Source organism: Acomys minous, assembly GCF_964271855.1.
Source record: "Acomys minous genome assembly, chromosome: 8".
NCBI lineage: Eukaryota > Metazoa > Chordata > Mammalia > Rodentia > Muridae > Acomys > Acomys minous.
In genome coordinates, this window is record NC_140489.1 from 6,928,316 (window position 1) to 6,948,336 (window position 20,021).

A 20,021-nucleotide genomic window follows, 5' to 3' on the forward strand; every position below is an offset into this window, starting at 1 on the left:
CAGGTGGCCCTCCAGAGAGATCGCTCCTAAGAGGCCCTCAGCATACCTGGGTGTCCTGAGGTGGGCCCCCTGAGGGCTCCCTGGGAGTTTCTCTCAAAAGTGTCCTTGGGTCCTTGTGTGAGCTCTTCCCTGTACCCCTTGTAGGGATCCTTTCCAAATCTTGTAGGGGTCCTTAGTGTGTCTGTCCCTCATCTTTCAGTCTCCTGGTCATCCCATCATGACTATCCTCCCAGGAGGCAAGTATGTTCCTCAACTGCCCGCCTCAGTGGACCTCCCTTCTCCTTAAGTTTCCTTCCCACAGGCCCCAGCTGAAGGTGAGATCACATAAGCCTCCCAGCCAGACACCCCACCCCGCAGGGCTGCAGTGCTGAGGAGGGTCCTCTGTGGAGGAAGGCAGCGTTTTGTAGCATTCACAAGCATGTGTGGTGATGGGCTTGCTTTTGTGCTCATCTGAGGTCTGTGGGAGGTGGGGTGCTTAGACATTCCCTCAAGGGGAGAGGACAAAAAAGGTGGCGTCCCTGATGGAGTCCCTGTCCCTGCCACAGTTGAGGTGAGGAGGAGCTGATTGGGCTCTGCTTGAGTCTGAGCACAGTGGGTTACTTTGATAGTGGAAGTCTTTGGCTTCTGCCAAAACCCAGTGTCTTGTTTGGGGTGCATCCTTGTGGAACGTAGAGTGGATCGCAGTAAATGGAGCTCAGGGAAGCAATGCAGGCCACTGTGTGAGGTGTAGGCATGCGGTAAGGGCGTCAGGGCTGAGGCCAATCTGCATGATGCTTGAACCCAAGCTAGGAAAGGTCTCAAGGAAGAGGCTACCTCGCCGAGTACTGAGTAGGCAAGCAGCTGCAGGTCAGGAGCTGGAGCTGCCCAAACCTGATGAGGGGACCTGAGGAGAAGGCAGAGGGACAAGGGATCCCAGGTGCATGCATTCTGTTGGATGGTCATTGGTGAGGTGAGAAGGGGGAATGTGGGAGAACAGATGATGGTAAACAGTCTCCCCACGTGGGGAAAGTGAGAGGGCTGGTCTCCCACAGGTCCGTCTCTAGTGCATCCAGCACGGGATCTCTCTGCACCATTACCTGAGAACTACCAGAGAGAGCCGGGCATGGTGACACATGGCTTTGGTCATAGCACTCAAAGAGGCAGGCACATCTCAATGAGTTGGAAGCCACCCTGGTCTGCACAGTGAATTCCAGGACAGCCAGCCAGAGCCACAGAGACCGTGTCTCAACAGAAAGTACCAGATAACCTCCAGGCAGTAGTCAGGGCAGAGGGCAGAGGCTTGGCACACTCTAGCATCTCTCTTTGCCCCATTCCAGAGTTGCCCCTTCAGCCCCAGCGGCAGGGCTCAGTGCTTTTCCTTGGGGAAAGATGGCAGTAGCAAAAGCATAGGTGGTCATGGCTGACTTCTAAAGGAATCCCTCAGAATGGAGTGCTGTGGACCTCAGAAGGCAGCTCAGCTCACTGCCTTCCTCTCTGCAGGCCAGAGAAGGTAGACTACTTAGCTCAGGCCTGCAGATCTCAGTGGCAAAGGGAGGAAGAAGAGTGAATGGAGCCACCAAACAGGAGAGCTGCTTGTGTGGAGAATACTGGCTTAGGTGGTGGCACATCAAGTAATTTATAGGACTATCTTCACAAAGGAGGCCATCACAGGAGTGCTCCGCCTTCTAGGATCCTAGCAATGTGGAGACAATGGAGCTCAGATACTGGATGACACAGGAAAGCGAGGACAAGACTCAGCCCAGGGAAGCCGGGCGTGGTGGCGCACGCCTTTAATCCCAGCACTCGGGAGGCAGAGGCAGGTGGATCACTGTGAGTTCGAGGCCAGCCTGGTCTACAAAGCGAGTCCAGAACAGCCAAGGCTACACAGAGAGACTCTGTCTCGGAAAAAAAAAAAAAACTCAGCCCAGGAACACCTTATGGGTCATAGCACACCTCAGAAGCAAAGTGTTGAGCTAGTCAGGGGCGAAGGACTCCCTGTCATCTCAGGAGGAGACAGAACCATCCGTGGAACCCACTCGGCTTACTTTCTGAGTGTCTCATGCTACAATGTCAGACAATAGAGGGTCACACGGTGTCTGCCTTGGGGAGTTGACCACATAGCAGAAGTGGCCAGAGAAGCGGTAATATGTGGTAAGTGGTCTCAAGGCAGTGGTGCCAATAAAGGAGCAGAGAGAGACGCAGCGAGAAGGCACTGTGAGCTCGTGAAAGGTCAGGGAAGGAGCTGTAGGAGGCTCCCATGCAGGTGAGCAGAGGTCCAGAGGGCAACATCTGTCAGTTCTTGTTGTGGGATTTGTTTGCCTCCAGGTGCTCTGATGACCTGAGCCGATCTCGCTTGTGTTGTGGGATTTGTGTTTTGCCTCCAGGTGCTCTGATGACCTGAGCTGATCTGTTGAAGATGATCCCTAAGGCTGCTATGCAGTGAAAGATGAGAGAAAAAGCCCTACCTATAGGACCTAGTAAATCAAAAGTTAAGCTGCAAGAAAGACCTCCCGAAGCCTTGTGGGAGAGGTCCATGCCGTGCCATGCCCCAGCACATCGATGTAGCACACATCACTTGAGCTTTGTCTTACGTGTTACTACTGAACTTTAAGCATTATTGAAACCACTTTTCAGAAAAAAAATATCACAAAGGCAAAAAAAAAAAAAAAAAAAAAAAAGAAAGAAAGAAAGAAAGAAAAGAAAACCAAAACATGAAAAGGGAGCACTGGGTGTGGTTGTCCGTAGCCTTTAATTCCAGCACTGGGAAGTAGAGGCAGGTAGAGCTCCTGTGAGTCTGTGGTCAGCCTGGTCCACATAGTGAGTTCTAGGACAGTCACTGCTGTGTATAGAGACTGTCTCTAACACCCCTCCTCAGACTGTCTCTAACATTCCTCCCTCCGTGGCCTTAGCTGAGCTGTGGAATGACCTGGCCTGCGCCTACCACAGCAGCTGTGTGTTCTGGGATGGAGAACTGGGTGGGACTAGCCCAGACTTTTGGGCCCAGAGATCATGACTGAGTCCCAGATGTCAGATGTTTACAGTTTGATTTTGGTTTTGCTTTGATCTGACTATACCTGTGCACTGATTCTTATTGAAATAAGAAAGTATTTAACTTATTAAAGGAGCCCACAATTAAGAAACTTTGGATTTTTAAAGAAAACTTTTGGCTTTAAAGTGTTGAAATTTTTTTTTCCATTTTTTTTTATTATTAATTTATTCTTGTTACATCTCAATGGTTATCCCGTCCCTTGTATCCTCCCATTCTTCCCTCCCTCCCATTTTCCCCTTATTCCCCTCCCCTATGACAGTTCCTGAGGGGGATTACCTCCCCCTCTATATGATCATAGGGTATCAAGTCTCTTCTTGGTAACCTGCTGTCCTTCCTCTGAGTGCCATCAGGTCTCCCCATCCAGGGGACATGGTCAGAGGTGTGGCACCAGAGTGTGTGAGAACGTAATATCCCACTCTCCACTTTACTGTGGAGAGTGTTCTGTCCATTGTCTAGATCTGGGTAGGGGTTTAAGGTTTACCGCCTGTATTGTCCTTGTCTGGTGCCTAGTTTGAGTGGGACCCCTGTGCCCAAATCTGCCTATCATAATGTTCTACTTGTAGGCTCCTAGGACCCTCTGGGTCCTTCTACTTTGCCTTTCTCTCATGAATCTCACATAAAGTGTTGAAATTTTTAAAGATTATATTAACATGAACTTGAGGACAAACAAAGATTATGTTTGTGTTGTGTTTGTGTGTCATTTTGACAAGGTGTCAGTTGTGGGCTTTTTGGATGAGTTTGTTGGTTTTGTTTCTTCCAATTTAAATTAGAATAATCTGGAAAGACCCTCCATTGAGGATTTGCTCTGATTGGCCTGTGGGCATGTCCTTAGATTGTGGGAGGGCCCAGCCCTGGGAGATGGTCCTGGGTTTGAGGCGAGCCTGGTCTACAAAGAGAGTCCAGGACAGCCAGGGCTGTTACACAGAGAAACCCTGTCTCAAAAAACAAACAGGGCTGGAGATATGGCTCAGAGGTTAGGAGCACTGACTGCTCTTCCAAAGGTCATGAGTTCAAATCCTAGCAACCACATGTTAGCTCACAACCATCTATAATGAGATCTGTGTACATAATAAATCTTTAAACAGACATAGTGAGCAAGCCAGTGATCAATGCGCCTCCATAGTCTGTCTCAGTTCTTGCCTTCAGGTTCCTAGCTTTGAGTTCCTGCTTCGCTTTCCTTCCCTTCCCCCCACCCCACCACTAAAAAAATTAAAAATTGATTTTTTTTTTTTACATCAGCACTTTGAAGCTTAGAGAAACAGCACTTAAGGAAATATAACTCAGTTTTTACCCAGACAGATTCTCTTGCATAAATAAAGCCTTTAAAGCACTTTCAGATATATAAGCACTGGCCAGAAGTCAGCAGGGAAGGACCAGGAGGCCTCTACCCTACACAAAGAACTAAAGGAATGCTGAGAGCAGGAGAGCCAGGGAGAGTACACCAGCTGGTTATCCAGGACCCAGTGCTCAGCCCTGGGAACATTATGCAGACTTACCAGATTATATTTAGAAATACATGTGTGTAAACACATGCATGTATGTCTATAACAATGCACAAAGGCCATGAATCAGCCAGGTGTGGTGGCGCACACCTTTAATCCCAGCACTCAGGAGGCAGAGGCAGGCGGATCTCTGTGGGCTAGAGGTCAACCTGGTCTACAAAGTGAGTTCCAGGACAGCCATGGCTGTTACACAGAGAAACCCTGTCTCAAAAAAAAAAAAAAAAAAAAGGCCATGAATCTGAAAGAGAGGTGGGATATATGAAAAGATTTAGAAGGAGAAAAGAGGAGGGGAAATGATGTAATTATATAAAAAGGAAAAAAACTGGCCAGGTATAGTGATACACAGCTGTAATTTTAGCACTTGTAGAGGCAAGACAAGAGACCAGCAAGCCAGGCATGGTGGCCTCAGGAGGCAGAGGCAGGTGGATCCTTGTGAGTTCAAGGCCAGCCAAGTCCAGGACAGCCAAGGTTAACACAGAGAGACCACAGAGAGACCAGTTAAATAGTTTAGGACTAGCCTGGTTTACATGAAGCCCCATGTAAAAGAGACAAATCAGAAACAAAAACGTAGGAGCCTGGAGAGATGGCTCGGCACTTGCTGCTCTTGCGAGAGACTGTGGCTCAGTTCCCAGCACCCATGTGGCTGTCTACAACTGTTAACTCCAGTTCCCAGAAATCTCATGTTCCCTTCTGGCTTCCTTGGGAACAGTTCACTATGCACATGCAAAAGAATTGTACACATAAGAAAATAAAACTTAGATGTCAACCTTCATTCCAGCTAATAATAGAAAATAATGCTAATGCCCCAAGTTCTAGAGGTAAACTGAAGACAGAAGAGGGCAGAGCAAGGACTGGGGAGGAGTGGGAAGGGAAGGGAAGGGAATGGATCTTGCTTAGTGGACTGAGGAAGGCCCATGGCACTCTATACCAAACCAAAAACCGCTGCCGTCTACCTTGAAAAACAAGGGGTATTTATCCCTTAATGTATGTATAGTTTCTAAGAATAATCTTACAGTGTGAGACAAGGTCTTACTATATAGCCCAGGCCCAGGCTATCCTCACGTTTGCATCAATTCTCTTGCTGCTTCCTTCTGAGTGCTTGGGTTGTAGGCATGCAGCACCACACCTGGCATTTTAGCATCTTTTCATGGTCTTCTCTTTGAAGTGTGTAAGCAGCAGCTCTGTGCTCTAGAATTCCAATCGTTTCATCGCCTCGAATACCCCAGATACAGCTGGAATGACCTCTCCCTGGGGTTACTAGCAGTCGCTCTAGCAATCAAACTGCATTTTTAAAAATCCTTTACTTTTGAGTGAGAATTTTTACAAAGTCAGTGAAGTAACGTCTTATGTGGTAGCATGCACAGACAGCTGTGAACTACATCTCCCAGGTGCCCCAGTGGCCCTGCACTGTGAAGGTCAGCTCCTGGGAAGGCTTCTTTCTGCTTCAAGTAGCCAGGGTATCCTCTGCAACCTGTTCAGAACTGAGAAAGGTGCCGATTGCCCAGTGAGATCCTGTGGTTGTTGCTAGCTCAAGAAAGCTTCAACCTGCCCTGTTGGGGGAGGGATCCCAACCTCCCTCCCTCCCTTTGACTAAGGTGTCCAGAGACCTTTGCCCCCAAGACCTTTGTGTTCCTAAGATGAGCCAACCTGTCTGCTGCGAACCCCTACTTACCCCAGTCCCTCAGAGGGCTCCCCACCTCCCCTACCCTTTTCTGTTACCAGGATTTCCCAGTAGAGCACCCTGGAGACACGTATTTGTATGGAGCTGTCCTATGCGCCTTAGCAGCACCTGGCCCTCAGCCCCTATAGGCCAACAATGGCCTGGAGGTGGGGCCATGCTCCCCTCCCAAAAGAGGGATCCTGTGAATATGCAGATGGGGTGCAGGAAGTGAAGTTTACTAAATCTGATTTGTTTGTTTTTAGAGACAAGGTTTCTGTGTGTAGCCTTGGCTGTCCTGGCCTCGAACTCATATCGATCTGTCTGGTTTACTAACTCTGATCTTAAAACTGGAAGACTTTCCAGGGCATCTGGGTGGACCTAGCATAGTCTCAAGGGACCTTAACCGTAGGGGCCGGAGGGGGACGGACAAGGGGTGAGCAGTCCAGTTTACACCAAGCAGCTGAGGGGTGTGAGCTGAAGCCCCTGGAGTCTCAGGAGGAACGCAGGAGTAAAGCAGGCCTACATCCTGATCCTAGTGTAGAGGGGCCCACTGTGGACTGCTACCCAACTCAGTGAATCTGTGTTCTTTTCAAATACTAAACCTGTGATACTCTGTTGCAGCAGCCACTGGAAGCTAGGCATTGCCCCAGTGTTTGAGCAACCTCGCAGGGAGCCGCTGACAGTTCCAACACCAGCCTCCATTCCTTGCTGAATCCATTGGCTGCGCAGCCACATTGACTACTACAATTGGCCAGTGGGCGGGGCCACCTCAGGGCCTCAGCCCTGATGCTCTAAATGATATGGCTTGAGTTGCTGTAAGGGGAAGATTCTAAGAGGAGTTCATTGTCTCAGGATCCATCTGGCAAGAGCACAGCATTAGGAGACGCCCTGTCAGCCCCCAGCCACGAGCAAAAGGGCAGTAACATGCAGTCCTTTCCAAGCACCCCACGCTGACATGCACACGGCACGTGGCACTTGTATGCTTTGGCTTTTGCTCGCCGGGGTAACAGGACTCCTGTATATCTTCTTGCCCAGCACAGGATGTATGTATCCCACTGTATGCCGTGCTGCACGTCATCTTTAAACCTCTGAGGACATGGGAGGGTCACAATGAGCCCCAGGGCCCTGTCCAGACTCCTTAGGACTGTCCCTGGCCTAGTCCTTGTGGCACCATGCTCAGCCTTCCCTTTACCCTTTGTATCCTGAGAAACACAGAGGGCTGGGATGAACAGAAATTATATCGGGACAGCTGGGAAGGGATGCCCCATTGGGTGATGAAGGCAGACTTCTTGGAGGAAGAGGGATTTTGCTGAGGCTTAGGAAGAGAGGAAAGGAAGCAAGAACCAGCCAGGGACCAGTGTCAAGCACAAGCAAGTCTGTGCTTCAGCAATGGGCTCTGGGCAGGGGCAGCTGATGCCGCAATACTGAGCTAGCTGATTCTTTCAAGGTCCAGCACACTGGCCTGACTCATGCCCGGACTTGAACCTAGAATCTATCACTTCCTGTTGACTCAAAAATCCCCTGTACTCAGCCCCTCTAACACAGAAGCCCAGCATCACTAGCAGTCCCCCACCAGACAGACTGGGTTACTACCCTCCTGTTCCTGTCTCTCCTCCAGCTTAATGTCCTGGGATGAACTAAGCTACCTGGAAGCCTACCTATGTCTAGAACCTCACTAGGTCCGTCTCCTCAAGCTGTCCCCACCACAGTAGCTCCCAGGTCACACATACCGTCTGGACCTTGAGGCTGGATCTTGTTGGTCCCAAATGCCCACTGGGAGGAACTGGGCATGGCAGAGATCTTAGCACCTCCGCATACAGCATGGCTTAGTAATGGGGCTAGCAAAGCAGCAGGCTATGAACAGGTGTGTATGGAAATCCAGCTTCCCCGAGGCCCACAAAATCTGGTCACCATTATGTCCCACAGAACAGGGGCTCTTCTGGAAAGCCCCTCCCTCTCTCCTTTCTCTCTCTCCCTCCCTGTCATGGTTCTCCTACGTTCCCAACTGGGTTCCCAGGAAAAGCAGCTAGTCTGAGTCTTGAGACCTTTGTCCTGACGTGTTTGTCCTCTCTGGGTGGGTCATGACCACTGTGAGATGCAAAGAGGGCACAAGGGGTACCAAAACTATGCCCCACCACAAAGAAAGGCACTGGACAACATACACTGGGTTAAACCAGGCACCTTCTTAGGACAGGGGTGACCTCAACTTCTGGGCCTCAAAATCCTCTTCCTCACACAGGGGCATGCTCCGGGCCATCCTGAACGACATTAGGGTACTTGGTGGACTTTAGAGGGTGAGGTAGGAGTACATCCTTGTCAATACCCTCAGACATCAGCTTTGCCACGATCTTTTGGATATCCTGTAGCGAACCAACCATGGTTTCAGGATCCTGGCAGGGAGAGGTTGGGGCAGGCCAGGCCGGTGGGGAGGATGCAGTCTGCTGGCCTGGCGGATCTCTGGATGGGGCCCTGGCCGTGTGTGTCCTCTCCTGGGCATGCAGCATGGCCAGTCTCCTGTGTGCGTCGATGCTGACTTGCCAGCGGCTACCTGGGTGCCTGTGCTCCTGAGGTTCACACACCTGTGAGGACAGAGTGGCGGATGCTTCTTTCCCAGCATGGTCACCTCCAAACTCAGGCCCTCACATCTGTTCAGCAAGCACTTGACCAAATGAGCTATGTCTCTGTCCCCTAGTAGTTTATTTTTGACACAGGGTCTCACTATGAAATCCAGGCTGGTCTTACTCCTTTGCTTTGCTTCAGGGCAAGCTCGTGGCTGGGGAGGCAGTACCCTCCACATACCCCTCTGTGGAACATTCCTACACTGCGCACTTCATGGGCCCCATGACATATTTGTGGGTACCAATGCATCTGTCCCTGGCCTATGCCCCAAGGTGAGGAGGGTGGGTTGGGCCAGGGGCCTAACAGAGCTAACCTGTTGTGTACCCCCAGAAAGTCAGGCTTTAGAGATCAGTCCTAGGCATCCTTTCTCCCTAAGAGGCCTATAATCTGATCCTAAAGCTGGTTTGTTACCAAAACCAACAACACAAAACAAATAAAATGTCTATAAATAGATTTAGAAGGATAATTACCACAACTCCCATGAACAAATTTTTTAAAACAGGAGTGAGCTGAGGAGGGTTATCAGCCAGCACCATGCAGGAGATTGGAAGGTGGTGACATGCAAGAAAGCTGGCACAGGCTTGTGAGGAAAGCCCACATACAGCAGCCACGGGAAGCCTTGCCCAGGTGTGACTGCCCAGGTGTGACTGCCCAGGTGTGACTGCCCAGATGGGTGTCCACGGAGGTCCCTCCAGACTGCCCTTCTAGGAGAACCTTCTAGATAGAGAGCTAAAAGCGGGGATAAAGCAATTTCAAGCGAAGGTCCTCCTTACTCAAAAATTCTTGAAGGAATTACTATCCAACAATCCAGTGGTTCTATATCTGGGTACAGACTCAGACGGATTTAAAGCTGGGACTTTGGAAGGTGTATGCACCCCCATGTCCACACAGCGGCTTCATCCACTTAGTCAAAACACGGAAGCAATTCAGGTGCCTGTGGAGAGGGATGTATCCACCCCGACAACGCAGCATTACACACACACACACACACACACACACACACACACACACACACACACACATACACACACCACCAACAACAACAACAACAAAGGAGGATGGGCATTTGGGGCTGGAGGGATGGCTTAGCAGTTAAGAGTGCATTCTGCTCTTTTTTTTTTTTTTTTTTTTTTTTTTTTTTTTTTTTTTTTTTTTTGCATTCTGCTCTTGCAGAGGATCTGAGTTCAGTTCCTAGCACCGATGTCAGGCTTGTAACTCCAATTCCAAGGAATCCAACACCCTTTTGACCTGCATGCACATGGTGCACATAATTAATCAGTCTCTCAATCTCTTACAGCTCTATGGCCCTGCTGGCCTTGGAACTGGCAAGCTCAGGTTCACCAAGACAGAACGTAGAATGGTGCCTCTGGGGCCTGGGAATAGGAAGGAAGCTGCCTACTGGCGACAATGCAGACTCTGAGAGTGGAAAAGCCCTGGAAGTCTGCTTCACAACAGCATATGCATGGCCCTGGGTCCAGTCCCAAAACCCCCACCAACACACACAAAAAGTGGTTTTGACGGCAAAATAAGTAAATAAATAAATAAAATTAAAAATACACACACACACACACACAAATAGTAAGTGAACATTTGACTCCATGCAAAGGCACACAGAAGATGAAGATGATGGTCTATAAACCAGGAAGGATACCCTGCAGGTCCTCAGGGCCAAATCCACAAGCAAGGTCTTCCCGGCCACAGTGCTGCAACAAAGAATAGCACAGGGAACAGCACTTCTGAGAGTCAGGAAGTGGGCCTTCTGCAGACCTGGGCATGGACCTGCCAGTCCCTAGAATTGAGTAGCACCACTCCATGCTGACTAAGCCATGGTGGTTTGCTATAGCATCCCCCAAAAGGGGGTACATCAACACCTGGTCCTTCTCTTTAGGGACCTCTGGCTTTGGTAGTGTGAGACAATTACATTTCTGTTTAAGTCAGAAAAAAAAATGGAGGCGGTGGTGGAAGTCCACATCCCATCCTGCAGCCTAGCTTACTTTACCCCCATCCCCCAGTCCAGAGAAGTGTCTTTTTATTGAAAGGCAGAAGCCTGTAGCCACTAAAAGCCACATGCCCACATGCCCATGCTACAGCAAAGACAACTGCTAACAAAGGCCACCTGGGCACCCACACACCTGGAGCCAGAGGAAAAGATCAGAAAAGAGCCACTAACTGCTTGTTTCCTGAGAAACAACAGAGAGATCCCAGGTCTCGAACACTGGGCCCTCGGATGTAGGAGACCGGTGGCCGTGCATGAAACAGGAGCAGCAGCACGTGGAGAGGGGCCACTTGGAGGACAGGAATGACCCTGGACATGGCTAGTCCCCCTTGGTGTGGTGGCACAGCACACGTCCTGTGACACTGCTGTCACAGTGCTTCTTTCTAGAATGGCTGTGCTGTGCTACTGGCTGAGGGAGTATGTGCACTACACATGCCACATGGACAGGAAGCCCCATGCTAGGCCCTTTGTGTTTACACAGCAACCGCAGGGACAGAGGAACAGAAGACCTGTGAGAGGCACACACAGCACAGCCAACCCAGCACGTCAGACAGAGAGACGGGCAGACAGAAGTTCAGTACTCATTTGGAGATACTTATGACATAGTACTACGGTTACAAGTACTAATACAGGGCTGAAAGCAGAGTGCCACGGCAAAGACCAAACAAACAAACAACAACAACGAAACCCTAGGAAACCACGAGAAAGCCTGAGAGTCATTTCTGTTAAGTCAACTTGCAACAAAAGGAGAAAGGTAAAAACAAAGCCATGTACACACAAACAGGCACACATTCTGTCCCTAGAGACAGAGGAAACAGCCTTAGCAGAATACGGTATGCCTGCATTTCAGAACACCGGTAAGAAGAAAAAGATCTTTAAAGTTTTTGAAGCTGAAGCTGGCAAGATGGCTCAGTGGTTAAGAGCACTTGGGTTCAGCCCCAGCACCCACACAGTGGCTCAGAACTGTTAACTCCAGTTCCAGGAGACCCAAGGCTTTCTTTTGGCCTCCACAGGAACCAGGCAGCAAGTGGTACACTGACATACATGCAGGAAAAACATTCATGCATATAAAATACATAAATCATTTTTGGTTTTGTTTGTTTTTTCTTTGGTTTTTTTTTTCCAAGACAGGGTCTCTCTGTGTAGCCTTGGCTATCCTGGACTTGCTTTGTAGACCAGGATGGCCTCGAACTCACAGCCATCTGACTGTCTCTGTTTCCCAAGTGCTGGGATTAAAGGCATGTGCCACCATACCTGGCAAAATACATAAATCTTTTAAAAAATTTTTTTTCAGCTGGGCGTGGTGGCGCAGGAGGGAGCAGCAGTAACTTCACGGGAGCACTCTGCAAACATCGTTGGCGAGGCAGTCAGCAAAGAGCTGACAGCAGGCTTTGGGATCGCTGCCCAACAGCATGCTCGAATGTTTAAGAACAGTAACACACAAATGTAAAGATAAGAGATTTGAGTAACTCGTGTGGGAGAACATGCTCAGAACTCTGACCATGTTGTCCCTAGACAGATGGAACACCCACGCAAGCTGGCCATGATCTAGGCCACGACAGAGTGGACTCACAGCAACCCCCTGCGGCTCATCGGTTCGAGGCCACAGAACACCACAAGCCGAATCGCCAATCAGAGTTAATGCACTCCTACTGAAGTGGGCATCCTTTCTAATTCAACATGTGAGTCCAAAGAAAGTCAAGACTGAGACGCAGATTTATTTAGCTAGAGCATGAGAGCAAGATAAACCAAATCACAGCTGCAGAGTGTGGGCAGCGCGGTGCTCTGACAACAATCTGCAGCTTAAATCCACCACTGGGAGAAAGACCCTTAACCCCAGCACTCAGGAGGCAGAGGCAGGTGGATCTCTCTGAGTTCCAGGGCAGCCAGGACCACACAGAAAGGTCTGTGTAAAAATCAAAGAAAAAGAGGAAGAAGACAACAAAAAGGAGGCAGCAGCCCCAACAACTATCAAACAGTGGTGCACATCTTTAGTCCCAGCACTCAAGAGGCAGAGGCAGGCGGATCTCTGTGAGTTTGAGGCCAGCCTGGTCTACAGACCAAGTTCCAGGACAGCCAGGGCTACACAGAGAAACCCTGTTTTGAAAAACAAAACAAAAACAAAAACAAAACAAAAACAAAAAAAGAAAAAAGAAGAAGAAGAAGAAGAAAAAAAGAGTTCCCAGGTCTGACTTCCAGCACCCCATGCTGGCTCACAGCTGTCTGTAACTCCAGCTCCAGGATCCAACACTTTCTTCTGACTTCTGTGGGCACCAGTCATGAAGGAACTTTCGTGCAGATCAAACACCCATACACATAAAATAATTTTAAAAACTCCTAGCAGGGCGTGGTGGCGCACGCCTTTAAGCCCAGCACTTGAGAGGCAGAGGCAAGTGGATCACTGTGAGTTCGAGGCCAATCTGGTCTACAAGATGAGTCCAGGACAGCGAAGACTACACAGAGAAACCTTGTCTCAAAAAAACAAAAACCAAACCAAAACCCAAAAAAACAAAACAACCAGAAAAACTCCTAGTAATTTCTACTAATGTATTCACATTTGGTGTTCATTTAGTTGTTTTTATTTGTTTTGGAACGGACAGCCCCGACTTCACCCACTTCCTCTTTCTCCATGTTTGTTTTGTGGGGCCGAGGATCAAACAGAGGACCTTGTGTGGGCAATAAATGTTCTACCAATGAGCTGCCACTCAAACAAAATTATGTGTTTGCCTGCATGTATGTATGCCACATGTATGTCTGTGCTGGTGGACGCCAGAAAAGATATCAGAACTCGTGGAATTAGTTATAGAAGGGTTCATGTGGAGCTGGAGAGATGGCTCAGAGGTTAAGAGCACTGGCTGCTCTCTTCCAAAGGTCCTGAGTCCAATTCCCAGCAACCACATGATGGCTCACAACCATCTATCATGAGATTTAGTGTCCTCTTGTGGTGTACATGCAGGCAAAACACTGTATATATGATAAACAAATAAATCTTAAAAAAAAAAAAAGAAGGGTTCATGTGGATGCTGGGAACTGAACCCAGGTCCTCTACAACAGCAGCAAGTGCTTTTAGCCACCAAGCCATCTCCTCCAGCCCCCACCCCCTCTCAACTTTGAAAATAGTTTTCTTGGGGGTTGGAGAGATGGCTCAGTAGTTAAGAGCACTTGCTGCTCTCCCAGGGGACCTGGGTTCAGTTCCCAGCACCCACATGGCAGCTCACAGCTGTCTGTAGCTCCAGTTCAAGGTGATCCAACTCCCTCACACAGATATACATGTTTACAAAACAACGAGGTACGTTAAAAATTAAATTAAAAATATTTCTGAAAAAAGAAAGAAAGAAAATAGTGTTCTCACTGCTGTTTTGTAGATGGAATTTTGGCGTGTAGCCTAGGCTGCTCCTGAACTCACGAGCCTGCTCCAGCATCCAGCGCTGGGGTTACAGGTACGGCTGCTGTGCTGGCTTCCTCATTCTTAGCCATCTCTCCAATAATATCCCGTGGAGTAATATCGTAAGCGCTTCTTCCAGATTGTCATTTAGTGTTTTCCATCTCCACTTGTGCCACACTTTTTAAATCCGTTGGTCTTTTTGGACTAAGAAAAACATTTCTCCTTTGGGATTCTAAATGAAGATTCTGCCAAAGCAGTTTGTGTTTGAGTTTGGTGTGTTGTCACTTGTGTGGTGAAAGGTAGGACTGTATTCTAGTAGATGGTCAGCTAACTGCTCCAATACCATTTGTTGAAAACCTTTTACTACTGCCTTGAAATTCCATGGTAAGCAGAAATTAACCACCTAGAGTTACTTGGGGGTCAATTTCTCAGCATTTGTCCAGGATGGCAGGTACATCTACCCAACTTTCCTGATTCCATACCATCTTTCTGTGCTAGGGTTTAGGATCGGTAAACCTTGTCTTGTCTTGTTTGTTTTGTTTTTTAAATGTTGCATAGCTTCTTTTCAAAATAAAACCTTAAAACACCTTTGCTTCTCAGATGGTATGTTCATGAACATATCGGCAATAGATTGCTTACATTTATTTATTTATTTATTTATTTTGGTTTTTATTGAGACAAGGTTTTCTCTGTGTATCTTTGGCTGTTCTGGACTCACTTTGTAGATAGGCTGGCCTCGAACTCACAGAGATCCACGCGGCCTTTGCTTCCCCAGTGCTGGGATCACAGACTCCTGGCTACATTTGCTTACTTGTGTGTGTGTGTGGGGGGGGCAGGGAAGATGGTTTCACTGTGCAGCCCTCGCTGGCCTGGAATCCATCTTGTCCTTGCGCTTACTTGTGGAAGCAAAGCCGTGGTCTGCCTTAGATGCTGAGGCTGCTGTCCTCAGCCTTGCCTTCAGTTTATCTGTCTGCTTGCTTCCTTCTTGCGTGTTCTGACATTAGGATCGGTAAAACCTTGTCTTGTCTTGTTTGTTTTGTTTTTTAAATGTTGCATAGCTTCTTTTCAAAATAAAACCTTAAAACACCTTTGCTTCTCTGGCTCTCCCAGGTGAGCTCTCAGAGCTGAGGTGAGAGTCTCTGACAGGAAAATTCTGTTTTATAATTTTATTTTTAAAATATATGAGTGCTCTATCTGTATGTATACCTGCATGTCAGAAGAGGGCATCAGATCACATTATAGATGGTTGTGAGCCACCATGTGGTTGCTGGGAATTGAACTCAGGACCTCTGGATGAGCAAGCAATGCTCTTAACCTCTGACACATCTCTCCAGCCCATCATTTTATTTTTATATATGCCAGAGATTTTTTTTCTGGGCATAAAATTAAAAGTAGACTGTTGGGCTGTCACGATGGCTCAGTAGTTGAGCGTGCTCACTGCTCTTCCAGAGGGCATGGGTTAGGCTCCCAGCAGCTATATGGCAGCTCACAACTCCACATGCCTCCAGGTCCAGGAGAATCTAACACCCTCTTCTGGCAGACACACAACACATGGAAACTCATTCAGGCTCATGTGCATCTACATAAAAAGAACTCTGACTGCTATGCTAGGTGTAGTGGTACCTGGGATGCTAGCATCTGGAAGGCTGAGGCGCAAGGATTATAAAGTCAAGGACAACCTGGGCTTGAGAACCTTCCTCAAAAACAAACAAAAGAAAACAGGATGTTTTCTTGTCAGCATGTGTGAGCGTCTATTCCCTGTAATGAACTTTTGCAGCAGTGGATAAAGTAGACTGAAGGGGAGGTAAACTTGTTTGTTTTGATCCCAAGTGTGGGAGGGATGTTTACCACTTAGATGTGAGAAGGCAGGATTTTTTTCCACACAGAGGTCGAACTACTTCATGGGGGACCTTGGTGAAAAAAACAGCCTTGAACAGACTGAGAGGAGGTATATATATATATATATACCCAAAACAGGAGAGGAGGCATTTTGGTTGGGACTTGGTTTTTGGCTGTTCATCCCTGCACTTCAAGAGGCTCCTAAAGAGAACTGCTCCAGGGAAAGCTTCAAGGCTTTGGACTCCAGCTGAGGCTTGAGGTTCCAGCTGCGGCTCCAGGTTCCAGCAGCAACTCTGGTGGAATTGCTGGTCTGCTGAAACCCTGCAGACTACACCAGGGACTGATGTCCTTAAGGTTTCATTGTAGTGTTTTTTAATATCCTTTTCTGATAGTTTGGGTTAGTTGGGTTGTTAGGGAGGTAGGCTCGTTTAATAAGTTCATAATAAAATATAATTGATGAGAAAATAGAGCCTACAGTGGACCCTGAGCTGTTTTGGCCTCAGAACGTCTCCAACTGCCATCTCTGGCACTCTGCACTGTGATGGTGCTCAACACATGATCCTCCTACTTATCCTGCTTGGCCTAACTATAGACTTTTATTTGATTTTTAAAAGATTTTGTTTGTTTATTTTGTGTATACGAGTGCTCTAACTGTATTACACCTGCATGCCTGAAGAGGGCATTAGAGGGAATAGATGGCTGTGAGCCACCACGTGGTTGTGGGGAACTGAACTCAGGACCTCTGAAAGAGCAGACAGTGCTCTTAACTGCTGAGCCATCTCTCCAACCCAACTTGTAGGGTTTTTTGTTTTGTTTTGTTTTGTTTTTTTTGTTTAGAAAGGGTTTTTCTGTGTAGCCCTGGCTGTCTTCAAACTCTCCCTGTAAACCAAGCTGGCCTTGACCTCAGAGATTTGCCTGCCTCTGCCTCCTGAGTGCTGGGATTAAAGGCATGCGCCACCACTGCCTGGTCAAGACCCCTACAGATACTTAAGCTGCTGCCTAGGATAGCCAGCCTCCAGGGCGGTAGTAGCCAGTGACAAGCAGCTTCTGGCAAGGTTACTCCTTACTCCCAACACTCTCTCACATGTGCACAAAGCCAGTGTGGGCTACGTGAGACCTTGTTTCAAAAACCCAAGCCCAATGCCCCAGCCCCCAACAGGTGTACCACTTAATTATTTTGGGGCAAACTATCAGGTTTAAAACATTATATATGTCCAGCCAGTAACACAATCTAGACCTTGGTGTTATCTGGCAAAACGTTGAGTGTTCATGGTAAAAGGCAACAAGGAATCTGAAGGAGCTCATCATTTCTGCTGTTACAGTGGAGACTGCTCATGACATTTCCCAGCTTAGTGGACTGAAACATGTCACCACAGTCACACAGCCAACCTTCCTCCTTCAGCTTTAAGTTGTTTGTGGACTTTCTAGGCTGACATTATATTGCTCCAATAGCAACTGTTTTCTTCCCACTTGGCTATTTAAGCTCCTTTTCTTGACCACAACAAAGCCTTACACTATGGAATCCTGCCTCTCGGGCTGAAGCTAGCCCAACTACTCTTATTTTTCCACATGAGCTTAGCTGCAAGACAAGAGACACATGGGGCTTAGGCTTATTATTTTGTTTTATGTTATTTTGCTGTTGCTGCTTTGAGACAGGGTATTACTATGTTGCCCTGACTAGCCTGGAAGTCTCTATGTAGACCAGGCTGGCTTTGCATTCACAGAGACCTGCCTGCTTCTGCTTCCCACGTGCTGGGAAGTTGTGCACCACGCCTGGCAACATGTAGCATTTTTAGGACACGCTGAGCTATGGAACGCCTTGGAGAGAGCCCATGTAATCTGACATTGCTCTCCAGAAACACAGTGTCCCTCTCCATCCGAGTCTTTGTAGTTCTTGGGGGGAAGAGGTGGCTAAAATTCACCTCAAACAAGCGGGGATGGGAGTGGGGGTGGAATGGTGGTGCAAGCCTTTAATCCTGGCACTCAGGCAGAGGCAGGCAATCTCTGTGAGTTCAAGGCCAGTCTGGTGTACAAAGTGAGTTCAGGACACCCAGGGCCATTACACAAAGAAACCCTGTCTCAAAAAAACAAAGCAACAACAAAAATCCCCTCAGCACGTTTTGTATATTTCCTAAGTTTTACTGCTCGCATGAAGAGTGAGTGTTATCTTCCTTTGCTGATCCTTCTGACCACTATACTGTAAGATTCCGGAAGACTCTTTTGGTTTAACCAGGACAGTCCGAGTCCCCAAATGAGGCTGGCTTTGTATGTTGGGTGCTCCTTGGTAGGCCACTCACAGCTTCAGGGCAGGGTGAGGAAGGTGTCCCTTATGTGGCTCAGCCTATAGCAACCCCAGGCTTCCTGCCTGCTCCTCTCCAGTGCTCAGAGCACGCTGGCCAATCAGTCAGAAGTACTGTACAGTGGCTGGGCTGGACACTCAGGGACCCTCTACTAGGAAGGTTTTCTCGAACCCTTGCCTCAGGCCAAGGTCACCGCATTCAGGAGGCACTGAGAGTGGCACTGTGGGCTGAAGCCAACCTGCAGAGCAAGTGACTTCTAAGGGCTCAGGCTGGGAAGAGAACAAAGGACTTATGTTAGCTAGGCCAGGAGCTCTGTGGGAGGTAACATGAGATAGAGCCAGCCAGTGAAGACCCAAGGGGAGCACAATCCACTCCAAGGGAGCACCAGGGAGAAAAAGTGATGCAGGATAAGGTTAGGGAAGGCAGCCTGGGGACCCCTCGAGGCCGGTCCAGAGTGGACACTTCCCTGCTGTGGAGACCTCACTGTCCCTCCCACTTAGTGACATCCTCTTGTCCAGGTGTCAAGGACACTGGGGGGGGGGGGGAGCTGAGATGGGTCTATGTGTCACCCTCTTCCTGGCCTCAGGCAATCCCTTCCTGGCGTCCACCAGAGGAAACGAAAGGAGTGCCAGTCTACCTCCAAGCCTAGCCAGAGTGGCTGGAGAGGGCATGCCCCAGAAATGGAAGGTTTCTGTCAGTCCCATTCAGCCCTCTCCTCTCGTCCCAAAGGCCCCTCCCCAACCAGTCGTAGGTTTTCAGAAGAACCTCCTACTGCTTACCCAGTCTTGGGTCTGCAGGTCCTCCTGAGGGTTGCTCTTGGTGTCTGGCTGACTGGAGGCCTCTGAAGGCCCGCGTGAGGGAGACGGCTGCTTTTGCTCTTGAGCGAGCTGCCATTGTAGCGTCTTCCTCTGGGGGCGCTGCTGCCTGCTATCCATCGCTACCTACAGCAGGCTGCAGTACGTACTTCTAGGGCTGGGGGCAAGGTGCGGGAAGGGAACTGAGAGGGGCCTGGCTGCCACGACAGACCCCTGAAGTAGATGGCAGGCTCTGCTAAGGCCACCTTCTAGCCACTGACCATTCTTGCCAAATAGCGGATGGGCGGGGCCCTTAAGTGACTTTCTTTCCCAGTTCTTGTGGCCACTGCCCTCCACACCAGCGGTCCCCCGAGGGGCAGCAGTAGCCCAGTAGTAGATATTCCCCGTCTCCGCTCTCATCCGACCACTTGGTCAGTTTTGACTCGCAGCGGGCACTTTGTCCGCCCGACGAACTCCTCGATCTTAGGATCCTATCACCCTCAGGCCGCCTCCCCTCTGTATTTTCAACGACCCGACCCCACACAAGGCCCAGGCTCAGGGCCAGGCTGCGCTCTCATTTTCCACCCTCTCCGCGGGTCTAAACTGTGGAAGTCAGTTGAGAGGAAGCGGTAGAGATGTGAGGAGTTGGGTCACCCGCTCCCACGCGGGGCAATAGATCGCTCAGAGGGTTCTGGGGAGGGCTCAGTGGGCACCGGGACAGATGAGGCAGGCTTAATGGGCTCCGGTTGACAATGGATCAGCCGGAGAGGCTAGACTCAGAAGGGTCTACACCGGGAGTGCAGTGTGTAAGGCTGTGTCAATTGGGTCCAGGTAAATGGAGCGGAACCAACAGCATCGGCCTGAGATATCCGAGCTGGAGCCAAGGATAGAATGCTAA

The 20,021-nt window shown here is 49.0% G+C and overlaps 1 protein-coding gene across 1 annotated transcript; it reads right to left on the minus strand.

The window, feature by feature from the left end:
* Positions 1–8,336: 8,336 nt before the first annotated feature.
* Positions 8,337–20,009, minus strand: TEX22 (testis expressed 22). Its single transcript, XM_084793319.1, has 2 exons — positions 19,109–20,009; positions 8,337–8,769 (listed from the first exon to the last, which is right to left on the minus strand). The coding sequence occupies exons 1-2, from the start codon at positions 19,262–19,264 to the stop codon at positions 8,422–8,424; spliced, it is 504 nt and encodes a 167-aa protein (XP_084649445.1). The 5' UTR covers positions 19,265–20,009; the 3' UTR covers positions 8,337–8,421.
* Between the last annotated feature and the right edge of the window lie 12 nt (positions 20,010–20,021).